At 44.4% G+C, this 22,819-nt stretch overlaps 1 protein-coding gene across 2 annotated transcripts; it reads right to left on the bottom strand.

The window, feature by feature from the left end:
* Nucleotides 1-1,060: 1,060 nt before the first annotated feature.
* On the bottom strand, nucleotides 1,061-22,583 carry DOLPP1 (dolichyldiphosphatase 1). Of its 2 annotated transcripts, XM_081897969.1 has the most exons (9): nucleotides 22,448-22,541; nucleotides 17,488-17,551; nucleotides 10,875-10,975; nucleotides 7,737-7,821; nucleotides 6,619-6,718; nucleotides 5,501-5,599; nucleotides 4,393-4,521; nucleotides 3,302-3,391; nucleotides 1,061-2,881 (listed from the first exon to the last, which is right to left on the bottom strand). In XM_081897969.1, the coding sequence occupies exons 2-9, from the start codon at nucleotides 17,513-17,515 to the stop codon at nucleotides 2,845-2,847; spliced, it is 669 nt and encodes a 222-aa protein (XP_081754095.1). In that variant the 5' UTR covers nucleotides 17,516-17,551; nucleotides 22,448-22,541; the 3' UTR covers nucleotides 1,061-2,844. The 2 variants fall into 2 exon arrangements, with proteins under 2 accessions (XP_081754095.1, XP_081754094.1); XM_081897968.1 differs by lacking the exon at nucleotides 17,488-17,551 and having other exon boundaries at nucleotides 22,448-22,583.
* Nucleotides 22,584-22,819: the final 236 nt, after the last annotated feature.

Here is a 22,819-nt window from a genome sequence, read left to right as displayed (position 1 = left end):
CATACTGGTACTGAAGATGGTGTATTTTCTTCACTTGTGCATAGCAAAAAAGTGAAACATTACTGTAAATGCTTAGATTGTAGATGTATTATTAGACACAAAGAAAGCTAGCTTCCTCCTCTCTGTGCTGGCTGACAGAAGTAGCTTTTTCCAGGAACCATCAGCCACTCTATTCCCCTCTCACGATTGGGTTTTTTCACTCGCCTTCTGCCCCATTGTATCAGATCTGTTCCTCAAACTGACCCTTTTCTGTGTTTTTAAACATGCACTGTGTATAGGGTGCTTTTTCTACTTTGCAGCCCAGGGTGCCAAAGTCCATAAAGTTGACACAGGAAGTTGGAAACGACCTTTCTCTCACTTCTATGGATTTTTTTCAAGACTGAGATTAGCAGTGCTGGTCTTGATCTTAGTCTGGAAAAGTTTAACAATTTAAAAGGAGAGGAGGAAAGAGCAGTGTCATTTTCATAGTCCCCTCTGGCTTCTATGTACTTGTTTAAGGCTGTGGTTGCTCTCTTCTGAAAGGAGTCCAAAGTGGGTGGGGAGTGTGCAGAGGTTTTGTGGACACCAAGAGAGATCATCATGGGGATTCTTTTAGCCCCATATATTTTCACTCCAATCTAGGAACAGGCTCCTGTGCATCAGAGTAGATTTCTCTAGGCACGTAATCCACCTAAAGTTAATTCAGTGGAAGCAATATACTGGGTACATAATCCTGCAATCAGCAGCACATATCCTACATGGCTCTACACAGCAGTAAATCCCAATGAGTTTCATGTGACTTACTCCCAGGTAAGAAACACAGCATTTCAGCCTACGTTTTGTCGAAAGCAATGTAAATTGGGTGTGGCCAACTCCCTGAAGGCTCACTGATTTCAAAGAGGAAGTAATTGTAATGTTTGTTTGGATCATGGCTGGCTGTATATATAGCTGGATGCATATTTTGATGGGTTTGAGGCAAACCTGGGGGCAAGGCACATGTCCTCAGGCTTCTACCAATGTGTGGAGGAGAGGTCTCTCCATATAGCTACACTTGTCAAACAAACACACTTGGCAACCCAAAAACGACCATAAAAACATTTTATTGAGTATTTAAAAGTTTTTTTGGGGGGGCAACTTGGGGATAAATTTGAAGCCACCAAGGGAATGAGTGATGCCTTGATGGTGCTTTCTTCTTTTGCATTTTAAACTACCAGTAAGAAAGTCTGCAGCAGTATTTTGGGGAAGGAAAAAAAGATTAGGGTAGAAAGTATAAAGGAAGGAAAATATAGGGTCACTGGTGAAGTTGGCTCTAAAATAATAAAACAATTAAAACAAAACAATTTGTACAGGTATCTGAATAATAATAAAAAGATAGCATTGAGTAGGGCTGGGTGATACCTGGTTTTAAACATCGTGATATATCACCAGATAAACATCGCAATATACTGATACATCACGATGTCTGCAATATGGATGAATGCATGTAGAGGCATTGACTGGCTTCACGGTTTTTCCCGCATTGTGATTATTGCATAGCGAACAAACACACATCATGATTCGCAATATATTGCCAGGTCAAAAATTATGAAACCAATATCACGATACAGTGGCACCCCAGGTTACAGACACTTCAGAAATAGTACCTCGGGTTAAGAACTTTGGTCAGGATGAGGACAGAAATTGAGCGGCGCGGTGCGGCGGCAGTGGGAGGCCCCATTAGCTAAAGTGGTACCTCAGGTTAAGAACAGTTTCAGGTTAAGAAAGGACCTCCGGAACAAATTAAGTTCTTAACCTGAGGTACCACTGTATAGACTTCAAAGCTGTTTTGGCTGACATATCGCCTAGCCCTAACACACATCATAATTCGCGATATATTGCCAGGTCAAAAATGATGAAACCAGTATCACAATACGGACTTCAAACTGGTTTTGGATGACATATTGATATATCACCCAGCCCTACTATTGAGTTTTTGTATTGTGCTGACACAGTGCAGAAACATCACTAGTGTAGTTTTCTTAAAATCAATACAAAGTGCAGTTGGGATTGGCCCAGATGCCCCTGAACAGTCATGATAAAGTTTTAAACTAACAGAAAGAAGGCTCCCCTTGTTTTCCGCTCCAGTGATCCACGTTTCTCAACTCCTGCCAAAGGGAGATGAATCAGCTGCCTTCCAAAACACTTGATCACAGGGTCCCCACCCCCCCTTTTCGCAAACCAGTTTTTATTTCAAAAGGAATAATAAATAGTGTGTACATTGCATGCTGCAAAAGGGGAAATCAATTTGTGGGGGGAGTCACAGACATATAATATTTTGACTCCCCCACTGACAAAACGCTAAATATATCCCCCCCCCCTTTCCCTGTTTCAGACTTTTCAAAATTCACAGGTAAAACCAACCCAAAAGGGTGTCTTGCGCAGGCCCTGCTGAGATGAAGGGACAGGTGGGGGGGAGGGGGGGAGAGAAGGTGCATTGCAGTTCTCTCCCTCCAGCAATTCTGTTTGCATCAGCGGAGTCTGCGCAAGAGACGTGCAATGGCCGAGTGAGGGGAAGGGGTTGTTCCCACCCTCCCGGTCAGATGCTGTGCAGCTGCGGTATATAAATGGGTCGCTGGTTCCTGAATGGTCCTCGGCATGCAGCAGAGTGTGGATCCGGCTAGCTGGAAAAGGCCTCTGGTCTTCAGGGTGTGGTGGTCCCTGCCTCCGTTCCTTTTGGTCCATCTCTTAACAGGCTCCTTCCTTCACTTCCAGCTCTGTACAGGTCTCTTTCTCTCTCTAATGCTGGCCCTTGCTTTTTTATTTTTATTTTTATTTTTTGTCTTACAGAATTCGTGCAGTCCAGTTCCTAACATCTCCCTTCCATATTCACTGGAGCTTTGTACCCAGCTTACGCTGTCGGTTCCTGCAATTTAAAAAGGAAGTGGTTCAAATCTTATCAAGGTGCTTTTTGAGCCCTGCCCAGGCTTTTGATTTCAGAGGGCAGAGGGTGCACTTTGTGTGCAGAAGGCCATAGGTTCAGTCCCCAGCACCTCCCAGCTGTAAAGACTCAAGCCTTTAACCAAGGAGTCAATAATAAAATCTAGTAACTCAAGAAGGGAAGAGATTTCTATAGAACAATCACACCCACATCGTACTTTTAAAGCACAATGATACTCCATAAGTCATGGCTTTCCCAAAGAATTCTGGGAGCTGTAGCTTGTTCAGGGTGTTCAGAATTGTTAGGAGACCCCCTATTCCTCAAGGAAATGTATCTCTCAGAAGGGAATAATGGTCTCCTCTCAGCAGCACCCTTCCCAACCCCAATCGTGCATGAAATCCTCACCTGGCTTCTGCTCTGGTCACTGTGTACTCGAACCATAATATATTTGGGATGAGACTGGTGTCTCTGATTAAGAAAAACTCTGATAATCGCCTAGAAGAAGTGGAAAGGTTTGGCAGAAGAAGGAGACGGGAGAGGGGGAGAAAGTAAGGAGACAGAGAACATGAATTCAGCAAACTTATTTTTTGTAAAGTCTGTTAATTCTTGTAAGTGAATCAACATAGCAAAAAACAAGGCAGATTCTGAATTAAAGCATTTGATACACTTGGGATAGTTGATGGTCTAATTACATTTTGCTTAAGAATAAAAGAATAGTCACTCAGTCCCAGGTACCTTTCCCTCACTCTGACAAATATAAGGGATTTGCCAAATGACAGTGGTGACTTCCTTAAGGTCTTAATTCAGAGAGTGTATTAGAACCAAGCTATGTGCCAAGAATGGTTCTGGAACACAAACCATGACCTGAGCTTCCTTACGTTGTAGGTAAACTATGGCTTACGGCTGCTTACCTGCTTTCATTTTTGTTCAGCCCCCAGATTTCCTCATGTGCCCATAGTATAGAAACCTTTGGAGCTGAAGAAATGGAGGTAACCATGGCTTGTCAATTCAGAGATCAACGAAAACAACACAGCACAAATCATGACTGGCAACTGCACCTCCAACCATGGTTTCCAGTACTGATTTGTTTGCTGGTTGGTTGAATTTGACAAGCCATGGTTGGCAGACACCAAAACAAATATTCAACTATGGTTTGCTGTGATATTCAAACTGAGGTATTCAACGCTAAAGCAGAATCCGGACAGCAAGTGCTCAAAAATAAGCTTATTTTATTTACTCTCCTATGAGGCATCATGCATGACAATTAACTCTGCACTTAGCCACCTGAGTTTCCTTCTGTACTATATTCTCCCTGACATACTGGATTTCTATATGAAGGGACCCCAGCCCAACACACAAAGGAGCTTCTCCCACCCGCTGCCCAATAAAACTCAAAGGATTTCTGACCTGCCTTTCAATTTAGAAAGATTCCAGAGCAGCAATTTGGTCTCAGGTGTGTGGGGGGGGGGGAGGCAGAACAAATAAGGGGGACTTACCATGCAGCTATCCTTGGGAACAATGGTGTTAAGATCTCCTGTGTGAATGCAAACCAAACTATCGCCATGATGCTCCCCACAATCCCTCCATATACAACTTGGCTCCAGGAGTGGTACATCAGATAGACTCTGTGTGTGTTGCAACAGAATGAAAGCATACAGAAAGAGAGCATACTAGGCAGCTGGTTACAGCACCACCGTCACCTTTTCTCAAAAGAGGGAAGCTCACAAAGACCCTGTTTACCCCTCACCTATCCCCGCTTCCCCCAAAGGATAGCCAATTCATTGCTTGGCTATCAGGGCCACCTTCCCATCCTGGTTCATGGTTAATCATACAGCTTGATGTGGTGGTACATGAATGAGGCCAATAGTGGCTACCACTAACCACAGTTTGCCTCCAAACTGGAACTGGAAAGTCACAGTTCAAATCACTTTGTAGACAAAACTATGGTTACTGCTAAACAGGAAGTAGAGAAGAGAGCTGGGAGCACACCAGCAGAGCAGGGGAAGACAGCAGATGAGTTTGAGGAACAGCGCAGATGACAAAACTATGGGATTGACTTGTGCAAGTCTGGGCTGGACCCAAGCTGAATAGTTAATGGAAAAAATACATCTTTTTTTAAATGGGCATTTCACTGCTTACTCAAAGTGGAATTGCACTTTGGAACAGAGGCAAAAAATGGGAGTCCAGTCTTGAGCTCCTGCCCCTCTCCTCCATCACCACACAGAAGATAATTTGTTCTGATGTTGCAATGCTGAGCATTTCTCTGCCCTTCTAGCATCCACCAGTGATGGACAGCAAGAGAAAGGTGCACAGCGTAGCAATGTCAGGCAAAAGGTCTACGAGATATGCTATTGGCTTGATGCAGCAGGGCTCTTCTCATGCTAAGAGAAGAGATTAGAAATAAATATAATTTTAAAAAGCCACCCACCCACCATCAAAATACCCTGCTGCATATTTACTGAAACATTTATTTGAATAAAGAGTTCTTGCATTGCTTCCAGGAACAACTGAAGCTTTTAAACCATTAATAATGAATGCATCAGTCCCAATAGCAAAACCAAGAGCTGCCCCAAGAAAGCATCCAACAAAATGGAACTGACCTACCTACTATAGGAGACAAGAAAGGCCACGGTTAAGAGGCAGAAGGAGAGGACATGTCTCCACAATAAGTCCAGGAACTTTGCATTGTTCGTTTGATGCATTCTGGGAGACAAAAATATTTAACTGAAATGACCTCTCACTAAACAAGCAAGGCATCAAAATCACAATCCAGCAAGCTCAGGCCCACACAGATACTTTAGAGCTTGCTCCTTTAAAAAAGAAAAAGCTTATCACACACCAGCTCTGCATCCTTCATTTAAAAAAAAACACATGGAACCTGATACTTGATTTTATGCAACACAGGATAAAAATCCTAAGTTTCAGGGCCTGTTCACATATAAGGGCCTGTTCACATGTATCTTTTATTTTTACACCTAAAATGGCACCTTAAGGTAAATGTCTAAGATCTCAATGTTTGCCTGTGTGGCAAGTGCATGCATCATACAGGTACCCCTTAATGAGTTTCAAGATTCTCTCACCTCTTTAAGGTCTATACACTTGACTTTGATGGACCCCCCCCCCCCAAGTCAGCAGACTCTGTGCTTGTTGGATCAATTTCTTAAAACACTTTAATCAAAGGCAGAGTAAAAATAAAAATAATCCACTTAAAGCTTCACCAAGATTCCCCTTGTTCATTTAATACTGATTTCACACCATAAATCCAGCTTTTTGTTGCTTTTACGATGCCATTCCTACTCCCATTATCCCCAGCCAGCAAGACCAAAGGTGAGGGATGATGGAAGCTATAATCCAACAAACATCTGAAGGGCTGCAGGTTCCATATCCTTGATCTGAGAAGCAGCATTCGTGGCTGCATGCAAGAGATGGAAGGATGCCTCTAGGTAGAAGCGGCATTCCCTCATGAGAGGAAGGAGGGTGCCTCTTCTTAGATCAGGGATGGGGAACTTGCGGCTCTCCAGATATTGTGGGGACTCCCAACTCGCATCAGCCCCTGCAGCCAGCATGGCCAGTGGTCAGGGACAAAGGGAGCCTAATCTAACTGAATGGAAAAAGGAATAGACCACTGTAAATGTAGCCCCCTTTTCTGAGCTCTACATAAACTTAAAAGCAAGGCTGGAACACCCTATCCACCAGCATCAAAAGGAAAAGGGATTATTCACCTTAAATAGAGGAAGAGAAAAGAGTAAATGGAGAAGAACCAGATGAACTGGGAATGGCTGGAAGGCATGGCGTACTTGGAAAAAACCGTTGTGTGGATTTCTGAGGAGGAGGAAGAAGAAGCACAAATGTTAGTTGGACTGTAGGAGCATTGCTTGGCTCTCCTCCCCTGCGATCAAGAAGGGACCGACTCCCCAAGAGTATATGTTTGGGTTAAATGTTGCCAGAGGATGTGGAGGAAGATGCTACCTCTTACCTGCTGGCTATAGAAAGCCCCAACCCCTTGAAGGAAGTGCTCTCCCTGCTGCCCCCAAATCAGTTGAAGCGGTAAAGACGTTTTGTACTAAAGCAACTTGAACAGTTAAAAATGATCAGCGGAACTGCCACAGTTACAGGCACCGCATAAGACCTATTCTGCATTTGTAAGAATTCAATCTTTTAGCGTGGCAGCGCCCACACTTTGGAACTCCCTGTCTGGAGATATCAGGCAGGCTCCTTCACTGTACTGCTTTTGGCAGCAGCTCCATTTTTGTTTAGACAGGCCTACCCAGATATTTAGGAAGTCAATGCACTTTTTGATTTTTTTAAAAATGTTTTTTTACAAAAGTTTTAAATTATTGTAATTTTTATGATTCTACTGTTTTATCTCTTTTTAGGCCACTTTGAGGTGTGTTTGTTAACAATACAAGTGGTATTGTATACAGTAAATAAATGAATAAATAAAAATGTAAATATTTGGAAATAGATCCACTTTTATACTCTGTTACTACAGGGAAGATGAATGACGCACTCAATGCAATCTGATGGCAGAGAAGCAGCAGCAGCATTTCATTGTATGATAAAGTCTGCTTTGGTGATTGATGTGCGGCTATCCGCAAGCCCGCACCAATGATTTTTCTCAAAGTTTCCCGGTCAGCTGGTTGTTAGCTGGCTGCTTTCATTATTGAATTTTGCTGTTGATTGTAATGTGAAAAATATAAACGTTTTTTAAAAAAGCAAAAACAAAATGTAGTTATTTTATCGTTCCATAAGCAAAGACAGTGGATAAGAACTGCTACCCTCATTAACAATGCCCAGGTCTGTAGTCAGCTGCGCCCTTTCCCTGCCAGCAATACTCCACCTGCACAAGGACGAGGCTCCTGGATAATATTCTTTATTAGCCAATTCACACCTTCATTGAGCAAGAGGCCCCCCAAGAAAGAGATCTGCAAAAGGACAAAAAGGGATGTGTGATTTTTGAGATCAACTGGTTGTTGCACAGAGGATAATTTGTTTAGCTTGACTCTTCTAGGGATTTAGAAAGCATTATCATCCCACCTCTGCATTAAAAGCCAAAAATCAAATTCATTAGGCTACTTCTGGTTTAAAATAAGCCCTATAAGCATCATAATAGAGTCCAATACCAAATAATTTAATTAAATAACATAAAAAAACATATATAAAGTTCAGCAGCAACTGTTTTGTTGTTGTTTAAAAAAAATCCCGTGAAATAGATGGGCAAATATCTTCCTGCTTTTGGGATTTCAGTGCGCACCGACCCCTCTCGCTCTCCAGGCTTCAGGAAGCTATCCGCTAGCCGTGGGAGACGCAGCTCTCCCACGGCTAACGGAGACCTTGCTGGCACCCAGAAGCTTGGGGCTTCGCGCAGCGCTCCGCTAGCCGTGGGAGAGCCGCACAAAGTCACGCAGCTCTCCCACGGCTAGCGGATAGCAGCCTGTTCTGGGGGCTGGGGTCGGGGGAAGCTCGGGCTTCCCCCGCCCCAACCCCGCACCTGGGGGGGGAAAATAATTTTTTCCCCTTTATTTCCCCCCCAAAAAACTAGGTGCGTCAAATGGGTCGGTGCGTCCTATGGGGCAAAAAATACGGTAACTCCATTCAGAATGTTGATGCAAAGTGATCTCTGCCTTCTCAAAAATTCAGCTAATGTGACTTCAAAGGATGAACTGCATATTTCTCTAACTGCAAGTGGTTAAATTGGAAATGCAATGAATTCTAAACAATTGGTTGATTCAATTATATGATATGTGATATGCTATGATATGATTGAATGATATGAATGATTGATATGATATGATTTGTGAATATTAATTTCATTTAATATGCCCCAAGGTCCCATCACAGTTTCTTTTGACATGTTCTCTTGGCCAATAAACAACTCCCAAAGGCATCAAATTGTTTTTAACCTTGCATCTGAGACTCACCAAGGTGGCCAATGTCCCTGGGATTCTGCAACCAGAGCGCCAACACAGGAGAAGAAACCCTCTCACCACCTGCCCAACCTTCAAAGCCAGGGGCAATTAAAGATGATGACCTCCAAAGGTGAGCAAGCACATATAGAACAGGGAGCCCTTCAGAAACCTTGTGCTCTATCCAATGTTTGTCCTATTCAAAGCAGACCCACTGGAATAAATGACTCCCAATAGCACTAGGGCTAGCTGTCAGCATTTGATTGGTTGATGGGCACTGAGAGCAAGTCCTGCTGGTGCCAAGGCACAATGAGATCCATGCTGACAGGAGTTGGGAGCTCAACCCCAAAATCTGGAGGGACAAAAGTTCCCTGTACCTGGTTTCTACAATTGTTCTTGTTATGCCTGTTCCTCACTTCTGGCCGACAGCCAAGACCAGGTCATGCATGCACGAGCATGTCAGCTGGTTCTTGCTCTTATTCCGTTGGCTTGCCATGTTGCTGCAACATGCGTACTGCTATCTCATTGGGTCAATTTAGACAATTGATGGTTATGGATAACTATGACTGTTCACCACTAGCTGCTATAAAGGAGCGGGTTGGCGCTCCAGGTTGAATGGCTGCCCACTGGATGGCAACATACCTATGGCTCTCTCTCTTGCACTGCTTGAACCTTTGGCCTCACTGTAAAAAACACAGGTTGAAGTTTCTTCCCTCCTCTTCCATTCCAGTCAGGCTTTAAAAAAAAATTAAGGAGAGGTGTGGCTCCCAGAGCTGGGGTTTTCCCACCCCTGCCTCATAGTGTCAAAGGGTCTTTCCTCTTTCTGCTGCAATAGAACTAAAGGTATCTATCCTTCTGGAACTCATCTATGAAGACAACTCCAACAAAACAGAAAAGTGGGAGGAATTTAAAGAAACCAGTGTGCATAAGCTTACAGGTGAGCTGATATTTAAGAAGGGCGTGCATAAGAAATGGAAGAAAGAGAAAATCACAAAGGAAATCCCTGATGTATACATGAGTAGCCAACAGTTGCAGGGAGAAGGTCATGCTAATCTGGAATGAGCGCAGAGGAGGGCAACCAAGATGATCAAGGCTCTAGAAACCAAGTCTTATGAGGAATGGTTGAAGGAGCTGGGTATGTGTAGCCTGGGAAAGAGGAGGCTGAGAGGAGATATGATAGCTATCTTTAAATATCTAAAGGGCTGTCCCATGAAAGATGGAGCATGCTTGTCTTCTCCTCTGGAGGGTAGGACCTGAACCAATGGATTCAAATTACAAGAAAGGACATTCCGATTAACATCAAAAAGAATTTTCTGTCAAGAAGAGTCAACTGTGGAATGGACTCCCTCGGAAGGTTGTGGACTCTCCTTCCTTAGAGGTTTTAAAGCAGAAGTTGGGTAGCCATCTGTAATGGATGCTTTATTTAGATTCCAGCACGACAGGAACTGGGTCTCTTCCAACTCTACAATTCTATTATTCTATTCAGTTACTGGGCACAACTGACAAGGTATTGTCAATACCACCTCTTTCCCTAGAGAGCCTCTAGGGTATTGAGATTGCCAGAGGAGGCCCTCTTGGTAGTTCCTCCACCCTCTTGGCAGCCCAGGAGAGGGCCTTGTCTGTGGCAGCCCCTAAATTGTGGAACTCCTTCCCTGCAGAGGTGCTTCTGGTACCGTCACAATACAGTTTCTGTTACATGCTGAAGGTGAGCCTCTTCAACGTGGCCTTTGACAAGAGGCATATTTTAAGGACCCACCCTATTTCTGTGCCTGTAATTTTGTTTTAAACTGTTTTTCATTCCAAATGTTAAACTGCTGCAACCCATCTTGGGACCTGATGGTGACAGTCAGGTAAGAAATTGAATTAATAATAGTTATAATTACAGATGTAAGAGAAAGGAAAGTCATGGGATGGTCAAGGTGAAGGGAGTGATGGGGACAATTTCAGGAAAGGGGAAACGAGAGAAAGGAAAGCAGATGCTACCAGGCCCCAGCAGGAGACGTGAGTTCAGGAACACAAAAGGCTAGACCCAGATTTGGGGAGGGGGGCAGAGAAGCAGGAGCAGGACTCACCGTGTGAAGCTCTCTCTTGAAAACGATGAGTGTGATGAATCCGAATATGATGAAAATTGGGCTCAGGCTTGCTTGGGCGAGAATAAATCCGGTGAAGTCACCTGGGGTAGTAGACAAAAAGAGATAAAACTTGCCCAAAAGGTAATCTTGCCTGGCTGTAAATGTTTTTGTTTTTTTTTTACTTTCAAGTACGTGTGCAACTTATGGAACTAACCACAAGCAGGTGTGCTACAGGCCACTAAGTTTAACCATCTTTAGACAACTATGTAATAGGAGTTGTGCTTTGAGGGGAGAAAGGCCCAAGGACCCTGGCTGTGTTGGACTTGAACTAAGGGGGACTCGAGTTCAAATCCCCACACAAGACTTGAAGCTTCTTTGGTGACTTTGCACCAGTGCTGCATTCCCTCCACCCTGACCTACCTCACAGGGATGCTGCGAGGATTAAAAACTTAGTAACACTGTACTTTATGAATAAGGCAATTAAAAAAGAGTGAGAGAGAACAAAAGAGAGGGAGCCCTAATGAACAGGTTCCTTCCAACTCCAGAGGAAACTATGAGGTTTACCGCAGCAACATAGTCTAAATATGAAAAACAGAGCCTATAGATGAACAGCACCCAAACCACATCCTTCTTACCCAGACACCCGGCCGCCACCATTTCCTGTTGGATGTCTGCTTGTGGCAAAACCTTTGGTTGCATGATAACTTGGTACAGGATATCAGTTGCTTTAAAGGGCAATGATCTCAGGGTCATCAGTACAAAGCTTTCCATTCACAGAGGAACACAAGGCTGCCGGTTTGAAACTCGCCCTGGCAAAAGGCTTTTGGGGAGGCCCTGAAAGCCGTCCTCTCCCCCTTCACATCATCAGCCCCCCTCCACCTTGTCACCTGCTTGCTACATAAAAACTGTAAAGCTGGCCTGCCTTACAGGGCTGTTGTAAAGATATGAAAGCTTGGCCAACACATGAAGATTGCTGTAGCTGCATTCTTATACACCAGTAATGAGGAATCTATTACCCTCCAGATGATGGTGGACTACAACTCCCAACATCCCCAACTGTTGGCCATTGCTGGCTGGGGCTGGTGTGAATTGGGAGTTGAATGACATCTGGAGTGCCAAATTTTCCACACCTCTGAGATATACTCACACAAGTACCTGGAAGTTAGGTCCACCTAAACTCAATGGGAACTACTTTTGAGTAGAAACACCTCTTAAATGCATCAAAGGAATAGAGGAAGCTGTCCAGTACAGCATGAGACCATTGGTCCATCTTGTCCAGTATTGTGTTAACCAGAGCTTTCCAAACTGTGTGTTGTGACACGTTACTGTGTTGCCAGCAGTGTGTAGGTATCTCACATGAACGCTCCTCCTGGGGCTGGAAAGGGGTTAGTTTAACCGGTTTGCTAGTAAAACGTAATTACTGTGTTGCGAGATTATGCATGTCTAAAAAGTGTGGCACCAACATGAAACGTCTGGAAAGCTCTGGTCTAAACCATAGGGATGGGGAGTCTTTTTCAGTTTGAATGACACATTCTCTTCTGTGCAACCTTCTGAAGGCCATATTCCAGCGTTGGGCGGGGCCAGAGGCAAAAGTGGGTGGAGCAATGAAAGTGAATTTTACCTAGTCAGGGAATTGGGCTCCAATGACATATGGAGAGCCACAGATGTTCCCCATCCCTCTCCTAGAGAATAATCTAATTTAGCATGTTTTATTTTATCAGCATTTGGTAAGCAAAACTAAAAACTTTGAAATTTGCCAAGCCTGGCCTGATGTTTCATTTGCAAACAACATCTGTTTGTTGCTACTAATGAACAAATGACAAGAAAGGAGATTCCTAAACATTAAGAAGAACTTTCTGACAGTAAGATCTGTTTGACAGGTGTTGGACACTCCTTCATTGGAAGTTTTTAAGCAGAGGTGAGACGGCCATCTATCACAGATGCTTTAGTTGAGATTTCTGCATAGCATGGGGTTGGACCAGATCACCCTCAGGGTCCCTTTCAACTCTATTCTATGAGCCTATGAGTTGTAAGACAAAAATCTAAAGGGTTCCAGGTTGGCCAAGGATGGAAAAATTTTGGGGAAATTGCCTAGTGCTTTATTTCTCCCCAGAAAGTATTGTTTTCATACATTCATAGAATCACAGAACTGTAGAACTGAAAGTACCTCAACGGGTCATCTGGCAGAACTGTCAGAAAGTTATTCCTGATGTTTAGTTGGAATCTCCTTTCTTGTAACTTGAAGCCATTGGCCCATCATCCCCAGCCAGCACAGCCATTCTCCCAACAGCTTATAATATGGAGGGCACCTGGTTGGTGAAGGCTGACCCAGGAAGATACTCACATTACAGTTTTGATAGCTTACCATTCAACTAATGGGAGCCTGGAGCTGATGTGAGTTGTTGTCCAAAGCATGGGGGGGCGCTGTCCAACTGCACGAGACTTCCTAATGGCCACCCTCTCACCTCTGCTTTTTAAAAAATTTGTGAGGAGTGGTCCAAGTTTGAACATCAGCAGGAAACAGACTAGAAGGGAATCCCAGGCATGTCATCAAATGCATTGTGGACTCAAAGAAAGTAATTTGATATTTTAAGGATATCTATTACATCATGCTCTCTGTCTGAAACATTTGGAGAGGTGCTGCCAGTAAGTATAGACAATACTGAGCTAGATGGACCAATGGTCTGACACAGTGTATGGCAACTTCCTATGTCCCTGTTTATATTCCTATGTCCCCCTCTGACACACAAAAATCCCTTTTATCTATAATCATCAGGATACTTTTATTTCTAGGGGAAGAGACATATCTATATCTTAAAACTCATGCTTTGCATGCAGAAGGTCCTAGGTTCAATATTCAACAGCATCTCAATATTCAACAGAGAGACTGTTTGAAACCCTGGAGAGCCACTGCCAGTCAGTGCAGGTAATGCAAAGCTGGATCCAAAGCTAGATGGACCAATGATCTTTATTTTGTTTTCATGGATCATGCCTGTCTACTCTAGGGGCTCTAGAATGTACAACAGGCCGTGGGTCTTACAGAGCTAGCTAAAAATGTTTTCAGCACCAGAACCAGACAACAGGCATGGGATCGAGAGGGTTTTCATTTGCCCATGCAGCAGCATAAACAGAACATGAGTCTCAGTGAAAACACACAGACACACACCATTATTTCCGTACAAGGAAGCTGGCACAGATGGCTCCGCAGCAGGGACCAATTAATTTAGCGAGCCAGAGCAGAAGATTCACGCTGCAGCTCCAGGATACAACAGGTGGCCTACAGGCAGACTCTGGCCCCAAGAAACACTCCTAAGGTCTCTGCTTGCTAATTGCCATCCTTGGGGACGACCCCATAGATGCCTCCTCCTGCCCTTAGGTGTTTGCATAATGCAGAACCTATGTACACATATATGGACAAACATGGGGGCAAAGCTTCCCATCTACAAAGTGCATACTGAGCGCAGAACACAACATCAAAAAAACATAGGTTTTTATTAACACTAGGGACAAGTTTCTATCCCTTAGGACAATAATTATGCCTAAATATAGCAAATGAAGCTGGTTTGCACAGTACAGTAAGCTGTGGCTTGGTGCTACATCTGAGAAGATGAATTGTGGTTTGGGATGCTGTTACACCCTCAGAACCTGCTGTTTGGGATGGGCCTCTGGGGGTTTCTCAGGGAAGGTGGCTGGAGAGGGGAACCATGTAAGCCATATCATGGTTTGGACACATGCCATGAATTTAAAGCACATTTCCTTTTTCTCCAATGAATCCCGGGAACTGTAGTTTGTAAAGAGTGCTGGGAATTGTAGCTTTGTGGGAGGGTAAACTAAATTTCCCAGGACTCTTTTTGGGGGTGGGGGAGATGGTGTTTGGTATGTACACAGTCTAAATGAATCTTACCACAGATTGTGATCTGGTGCTTGATCTGAAGAAATCCACTGTAAGCCACTTCTTAGCCTTTGTTAACCTGGTGACTTCCAGAAGATTTGAACTGGATGGGCCTTTGGTCTCATCCAGCACGGTTCTTCTTACATTCTTATATTCTTTAGTTGCTGGCTAGGGCTGATGGAAGTCCAAAATATCTGGATGGCACCATGTTGGTGAAGGCAGTCTAAACCTCTCACCTTCAGAGCTCCCCAGAGACCTCCAAGAGACCCCTCCTCTCTGGAGAGGCTTTGGAAATGTCAGCAGGTGTACTTACTCTCAAGACTCTCCACTGGCATGAGAGCTGGAACCTTGGGTGAAAGTTGAGATACTTAAACCACAAAATTCAATGCCACTTCTGTTACTTAAATTTAAGATTGTTCAAAAATAATAATAATTAATGCTATTAAACTCATTTACTTGTGTTCTTTTTTCAGATGTCAGGATTTTTCATCTTTTACAAGTCATTCATTTTTTTAAAAAAAATTGTTGACTGACTGAAAGTACAACAAGCTCTGATGGAACTGGCTGAGGTAACATCTTAATGAGGGGGAGGGTTGTAAAAAAAGAAATATATTTAATAACCTCTAGGCTGGATTACTGCAACACATTACACATAGGGCTGCCTCTAAAGATGGTTTGGAAGTTTAAGCTGATGCAGAATTCAGCGGCCAAGTTGCTCAGTGGGGCAAGATGGTTTGAGCATATTACACTGATCCTGACCTGACTGCACTGGCTGACGTATAAAAGTCTTAAACAGCTCAGGACTGCAATACTTCAAGGATTGCCTCTCCCCCTATAAACTGTCAAAGACTCTGCGTTCATCATTTGAGGCCCTTCTTCATGTGAGGGTGGAAACATGAGAATGGGCCTTTTCTGCAGTGGCTCCCAATTTCTGGAATGCTCTTCCCAGGGAGGCTTGACTGGTGCCTTCATTAGGCATAGATTTGGTGTAGAAAGTACAAAGTCAGTTTTTCATCATCCTGACTCGGCTTCTATCAGTTCATCAGCATCTGAACTCTGATGTGCTTAAAGAGGGGTCTGGCTTTCTCAGGCATGTAGCTCAGTGGCCAAGGGATGGAGCTGTCAACTAAGAATTTATTCAGCTACAAATTCCATAGACAGCCTTAAAATGAACACTCGCTTCTCCCTCAATCCTAAACCTTGTGTGTCTTAAAGCTGATTTCCCTTACAAGGCAGCTGTTTATGATTGCTAATATAGGCAAAGAGTTTGGGTGATGTAAAGCAGGGGTGGTTAAAACCTGTGGTCATCCAGCTATTAGTGGACTACAACTCCCATCATGCTTGGACCACTGGCCTTGCTGACTAAGGGGCAGATGAGAGTTGGAGTGCAACAACAACCTGAGGGCCACAAGTTCTTCACCCCAGCCTAAGAAGTGGCATTATTTCCCGTTTTATGGGGAATGACTCTTCTAACACAACGTAAGAGTCGGCTCGATCAGGCCAATGGCCTAGCAAGTCTAGCAACCTGTTCTCATAGTGTCTGTGGGACATCTGGAAAAAGGATTTGAGCACTCTCCCTTCCTGTAGTTTCTCTATCCACTTTCTCCATGCTATGCATAATTTTATAAACTTCTTTCATGTCTCCTCTTACTCAACTTTTTAGTTTAATATCTTAATAGAGGAGTCACTCGATCATTTTGGTAGCCCTTTTCTGAGGCAAGGCAACCAGGACCAGAACTGTACATAAGAGGCCTTATTCCATCTCTTAAACACAGTAGGGAATTCTGCTTCTAAACTCAGGCGTGAGGAACCTGTGACCCTCCAAATGATGTGAAATTCCAACCCCCATTATCACTAGACTGACTGCTGCGTTAGCTGGGGCTGGTGGAAGGTGGGAGTCCAACAATATTTGGAGGGTCATGGACTCACTATCACTGACCTACCTGAATAAAAGGCAGGTTCCATTTCAAACTTTGCCAGCCTGGTGCCTCAGAACTTTAAAACACCACAGACATGCTGTGTGTTCACTATTTTCATTGACCTATTCCTTGAATTAGAAATAGTATCAAAGAATCCAGAAGCTCTCCAGATACAGTTACCAGCTTCTCTTACTCTCACATGCGCTAGCATTCAAGTAGGAAACAAGCAGATGTGGCCAAGCACATTCCACTCACAAAAAGGATCTTGGTGCAAATCTGGTCTTAAGCCATTTTTCACTTTGATCCAGGAAAAGAATTTTTTTCGGGGTTAACTGGATCACTTGTTGGGTTGCCACTCATATAAATCAGAATGCCTTTCAGAGCACAGATGCTATATATCCATGCTGCATGACTCTTAAGTGGGTGTGAATGCAAAATGCACTGGATGTGGTGTGGGAGGCATATCCTAAGGATGTTAGCAAAAAAAAAAAATTTTGGATCAGCTGTGCTCATCCAATTCATTCTGTAGTCCTTGATGCAGCAAATAGCATGAAAACCTGCTTACCTATGTGGCTCTCCTTACTCAGACTGGGGTAAATCTGCAGCTGATCAATCTGTTCATTAGAGATATGGGATCAAGGGATGGCTGGCAGCAACTGTCATTTCTGACCATTGGCAATGCTGGCTGGCGTTGATGAGAACCCTGCTAAATATTGCCGGCGCCCATCTAGTCCAACATCCTGTTTTCACAGTGGCCAAACAGATGCCCCATGGGAATCCCATAAGCACAACCACAACTCACCCTTCTTGCAGTTTCCATTAAGAAGCATTCAGCAGCTTACTGGCTCCCACTGGCGTTATATACCCTGGGTTAGAAATATGAAGAGGATGCTTCCTATGATCATTTACTTCCATTTTCTTTGTATATAAGGAACAGCCCTGCTTTTGGGAAGTGGCCTCAACCAAGGCATTAACATTGGTCCAACTAGTTCACTATGGCTTACACAAGCTGGCAGCATGTCATCACAGCATCCCCAGGGTGGGATTGAACCTGGGACCTTCTGCATGCAAAGCAGCTGCTCTACTGCCGAACTATGCTTTTCAGAGTACATAAGGTGCGGCTTTGGAGATTTTTATCTCCTGCCCTGCCTTCCAGCATGCAATCTTTATAAAAACTGAATCCAATAATTCCATTAGTTAATGGATGTGTGCGCGGGTGGGTGGGTGCATGGGGGAATCAAAGGATGAGTTTGGGCTGGCCTGAAAGCCATACATTCTCTCACTCAGAAGCTCTGCCTCTCCCCACCCCCGTGCCAAAATCATGGGAATTGAGTGGGCTTTCTCAGCAACACGCACACAACTCTAGAATACTCCTCTACAGTCAGCTTGCCAGGCGGAAAGAAATCCCAGTTTAATGCAGGAAGCACAAGATAAGGGAGCCAAGTATCAGAAAGAGAGATAAATAATACATGTGATTTCCCCCCCCCCTCATTACCACAATGCGTCTAACTCCCACAGTGCTTAGTGTCTGGAAATGAAAAAAACAAGAATACCAAGTTGCAGGTCTGCCTGGAAATACCACACCCTAGTATGGAAGCCTGGACACAAAGAGACCTCTTTCGGTTGGTTACTCGGGGGAAATGCACTCCAAACCTTCTCAGAAGCACTTTCCACTATTTTAGGGTTGGGCTCTGGCACTTAAGAGAGCAAATGGCAGCACTAAGTCATGTCAGAATTTAAAGCCCTGAGTTACTGAAATATTCAGAGTTCAAATGAATAAATAAATAGGCCACAGGCTAGCAAGATTGGGAGATCCAGTTACAAACGTACAAGCTGATCCTAACTCTGCCACCCAATGATCTTCTACTGCTCCCTTAAAAACCCTCCCATCCTACATTGCTGTTCCCTATGCCTGGAACTCACTCCCATAATGCCTCCCTCCTCCTCCTTCTCAAAGTCACCTCTTCCCTAAGCTGAGACAACACACACATAGTCTAAGTCGGGTGTGAGGAACCTGTGGCCCTCCAGATGCTACTGAACGATAATTCTCATAATCCCTGGCATTGGCGGCTGGTGCTGATGGGAACTTTAGTAAGGCAACATCTGGAGAGGCAAAGCTTCCCCTGGCATTGCAACTCCATTCACTCCCATCTGTCCTATGGTACATTTTGCTGGTACATGTAAAGTGGAAGTTTAGACTGCAAGTGGCTTGGGGCAGGGATTTCTCCCCCTACCCCTTGGTGTGTATGATGCAGATTTCTTACTGGTCATCCTGTCATTTTGTTACTTTAAAGCAGTTGAATTTAACCCTTTCCCTTCACTTAAATAAATATGCTATCATGCCCCCATGGTGGTGGTGGTGGTGATACAGTTGCCTGTATTTTTATTTTGCTCATCAGGATGAATAGCAGTTTTTTGTGAGGAGGGGATTCAGATCAAGGAAACTAACTAACACATTCCTTTCATCATCCCAGTTCTGATCAAAATCAGAACATTCTGTAGCTGCTTTTAAAGTTTAAAAATTAAATGCCAGGCAAGAGATGGATCACAGAACTTGTAAAGCACAAACATTTTAGGCTTTGTTTTGAAAAGCGACATGCACACTAATACAGCCATATAAATTATTCTTTAAACAAGTCTCCTGAAATCAGCAGGACAATCCCAATAAAATGTACAGTCAAATGAAGCTTTACAGATACATTACAAAATCAGTGGGGAGTCTCCTTTGCATGCAGATGTTCCCAAGTTCAATCCTCAGCAGTATTCCCAGGTAGGGTTGTGAAAGATTCCTTGCCTGAAATCTTGGAGAGTAGCTTCTAGTCAGTATAGACCAGCATTTCTCAACCCTGGGTCCTCAGTTGGACTACAACTCCCATCTTCCCTAGCTAGTAGGACTAGTGGTTAGGGATGATGAGTGTTGTAGTCCAACAACATCTGGGAACCCATGGTTGAGAAAGGGTGGTATAGACAATACTAGACCAATGATTTGACTCGGTATAAGGTAGCTCCCTATGTTCCTATTCAGGTGCTCTCTAGAGACATCCAGGTGTTCATAGCAGTGGTTAAGAGTGTTGGGATCTCACTGGGTGACCATGGGCCAGTCATTATCTTTCAGTCAAACGACAACAATGCAGAGTTGTTCTGAGGGCAAAATTGATACGATGGAAAAGATTCATGTATGCTGTCTTGAGTTCCTTGAAAAAGATATGTGGAAAAAATGTAAACAAAACAAAACACCAAACCCTAATCATCGGTGTAGCTAGCCACTTGGGCACCTGGTACGGTGCATGCGTCCTGCAGCCAGGGTCGGGCCGATCTGCCCATGGAAGTAGGGCAAGCTGCACGGGTGTCTCCACCACCTTCCCCTCAGCTGTAGGGCGGCTGAGGGAGAGGCAGTGGGCAGATGTAAGCCCCACGCTGCCTGAAGCTGCCATTTCAGGCAGCGTGGAGACTGCAGGCACCCAAGCCACCATGTCACTCCCAGAAGAAACATGTCGCTTGGGCATGCTGCAGGCCCCGTGGTTAGTGCCAGCCCATGTTCCATTAAGTTTCTTGACTGAACTAAAAAGTTTCGTGAGTCCTTTCTTTATCTCATATTTTTGTCACCCCCCTCAGTGATGACACCCGGGGTGGCACGCACCCACTGCTACCCCCTTCCTCAGCCACTGACCCTAATACAATTTTGCACCATTAGGGTTTATCCTGTTGATCATTCAGAAACCCATTATTCAGAGATAGTTTGCTTCTAGATGCCAATGGCTGCACGGTCACATGATGGGAGGCAGGAAAGACTGGTGCTTTTGCACCGTGCCTGCAAGCTTCCTAGAAAAAAAGCATAACAGAGCACATGCTTAGCATGCAGACAATTCCAGGTATGAGCCCTCTTTCAAAATCAGGAGAGCTTCCTCAACTCAGTACTGAGCTAGATGGATCAAGGGTCTGATTCTGAATAACACAGCTTTGCATGTTATTTGGAAGGGACACAACTCAGTAGCAGAGCACATCTTTAGCATGCAGAAGGTGCCAGGTTCCCACATGCAGCACCTTTAGTTAGTGCTGGGAGAAGAGTCCCTGGCTGAAACCCTCAAAAACTTCTCCTAGTCAGTATAGACAGTTCTGAGCTAGACAAGACAATGATCTGAGTTATTATTTCAATCACCCCTTTGGACCAGATTCAACTACTCTGTTCTGCTCCTCCAGTGGTTATCAAACTTTTTTCTCTGGGTCATACTTTCAGAATAAAAATTTGCTTGTGCTACACCAATATTTTTATTGATAAGAAATAAATTGGAAAACAAAGAGAAACAAGTCCTAGCAATGCTTGATTAAAACATACAACACAACTACTTTATAATTTGATTGTGGGACATCCAGAAAGTATTAAAAAATGTAACTACATAAGAACAGAAATAATTCCCAAAATATAATTATAAACAAGCCTTTTAATATGTACCTTACATATTTATACAAATTCAATGAGAGGTATGAGCTTGTTTTTGCCAAGTAATCTCATTTATATTATGTCGAATTTGGGACAAATAAACTCTCATCTCATCAACATAAAGAAACCTTTCTCTTTTCTGCTGTTTCTTATCTGTCAGTTGGAAATCCCCGTTCACAACAATATGTTGTGGAAAATGGTAGATGAATAGCCAACGCTCTTGAAAAGAGGCATGGATACTGTCTCTGGTTGTATATCTAAAAAAAACATTTTGATGCTATATTATACGATGCTATACTTAAATATTCTACACTGAAATGTTTAAATGTTTATTTGATTGTCATTGAATCTTCCTGCCACACTTGCCACCCTCTCCTGTCACAACAGTATGGCACGCCACACCCTTTAAGAACTACTGCACTAGTGGAAATCAGTGCAAGGACTCTTGCTAGCTAGGTTCCCCCTCCTCTGCACCTCCCCCTGCATTGTGAAAACAATCACCTTAGCATTGTGTTGAATCCCACCCTTTATTTAAAAGCGCAAAGACTGTAATCTTATTTTATTTCGGAGGAAGGGCATTTGGCTCAGTGGTAGGAGCACCTGCTTTGCATGTGTAAGGTCTTGGCTTCAATCCTTAACAGCATCTCAAAGTAGTGTTCGGGAAAATACATTTCTGCCCCCCTCCCCACCTGAAACCCTGGTAGAGCTGCTGCCCGTCAGTGTGGACAGCACTGCCCTAGAAAGAACAAAGGTCTGGCCCAATATAAGGCAGCATTCTGTGTTCCAAGTGTGTTAGGAAAAGGATCTCTCCAGGAATGGGTCTGTGATCCTGCAAAAGTAGCATCTGGTAACTGGTGTGACAAAGAGGCATGGCAAAAGAAAACTTAACTCCAATAAAACAGAATAGATCTAGATCTAGATGGAACCGGCCAGGAAGAGGGAGGTGCCAATAGGGGATCGGAAGCGGGACCATAATAAATACAATAAATGTAAAGGTGATTTTCCCCCCCCCCCAAACTCTGCACTCTTGGGACGAGAAATCCAAAGCAGAAAAGGTGCCGCGCATGCGCACTGCAGCCCCCGAAGTACACTATCTCGCAAAGAGCGGCAGCCGAAGCGCGCATGCGCCGCCGCCCGGCTTCACAGCGCTGCTAGTCAATGGCTCACTATTTGGCAGCTCCCACCCGATCCCCTCAGGAACTCCCCGAAGCCCAAACCTCGCCTTTTTTCACGGATATGAATTGGGCGTAGGGCGAAAAGCCCACCTACAGCTGAGAGAAGAAAACAGGCTCCGCGAAGCGCCGGAGGCTGGAGGCTTTACCTTCTGGGTACTCGATGTGAGTGAGGGAAACCGACTTCCACGGAACAGAGACCGAGCACTCTCCTACCGCGGCCATCTTACCCGGATACCGGGCCGGGCCGCCACAGCCAATCGGGCGGCACACACTGGGCGGGGCGGCAAATAGGAGTGGGCGGAGGGGGAGACGCGCACGGCCAATAGCCGTGCCCCGCAGGTGAGGCACTGGCCAATCCGCGGGCACCGCAACGTACAGCAGCCCCGCCCACCCTGCTCTGAAGCGCGAGAACGAGTTGGGGAGGGGGAACTTCCACAAGTCCAATCCTCGGCGGGGCCCAGGTAGAAGAGATGGCCAATGGCAGAAGAAGCGGGGGCGTGGCGGCGCCCGGGGATTGG

The sequence above is a fragment of the Podarcis melisellensis genome, assembly GCF_964234715.1.
Source record: "Podarcis melisellensis genome assembly, chromosome: Z".
NCBI classification, from domain to species: Eukaryota; Metazoa; Chordata; class Lepidosauria; order Squamata; family Lacertidae; genus Podarcis; species Podarcis melisellensis.
The sequence above is the reverse complement of the archived record's forward strand: the minus strand, read 5'-3'. Positions and strand labels throughout refer to the sequence as shown.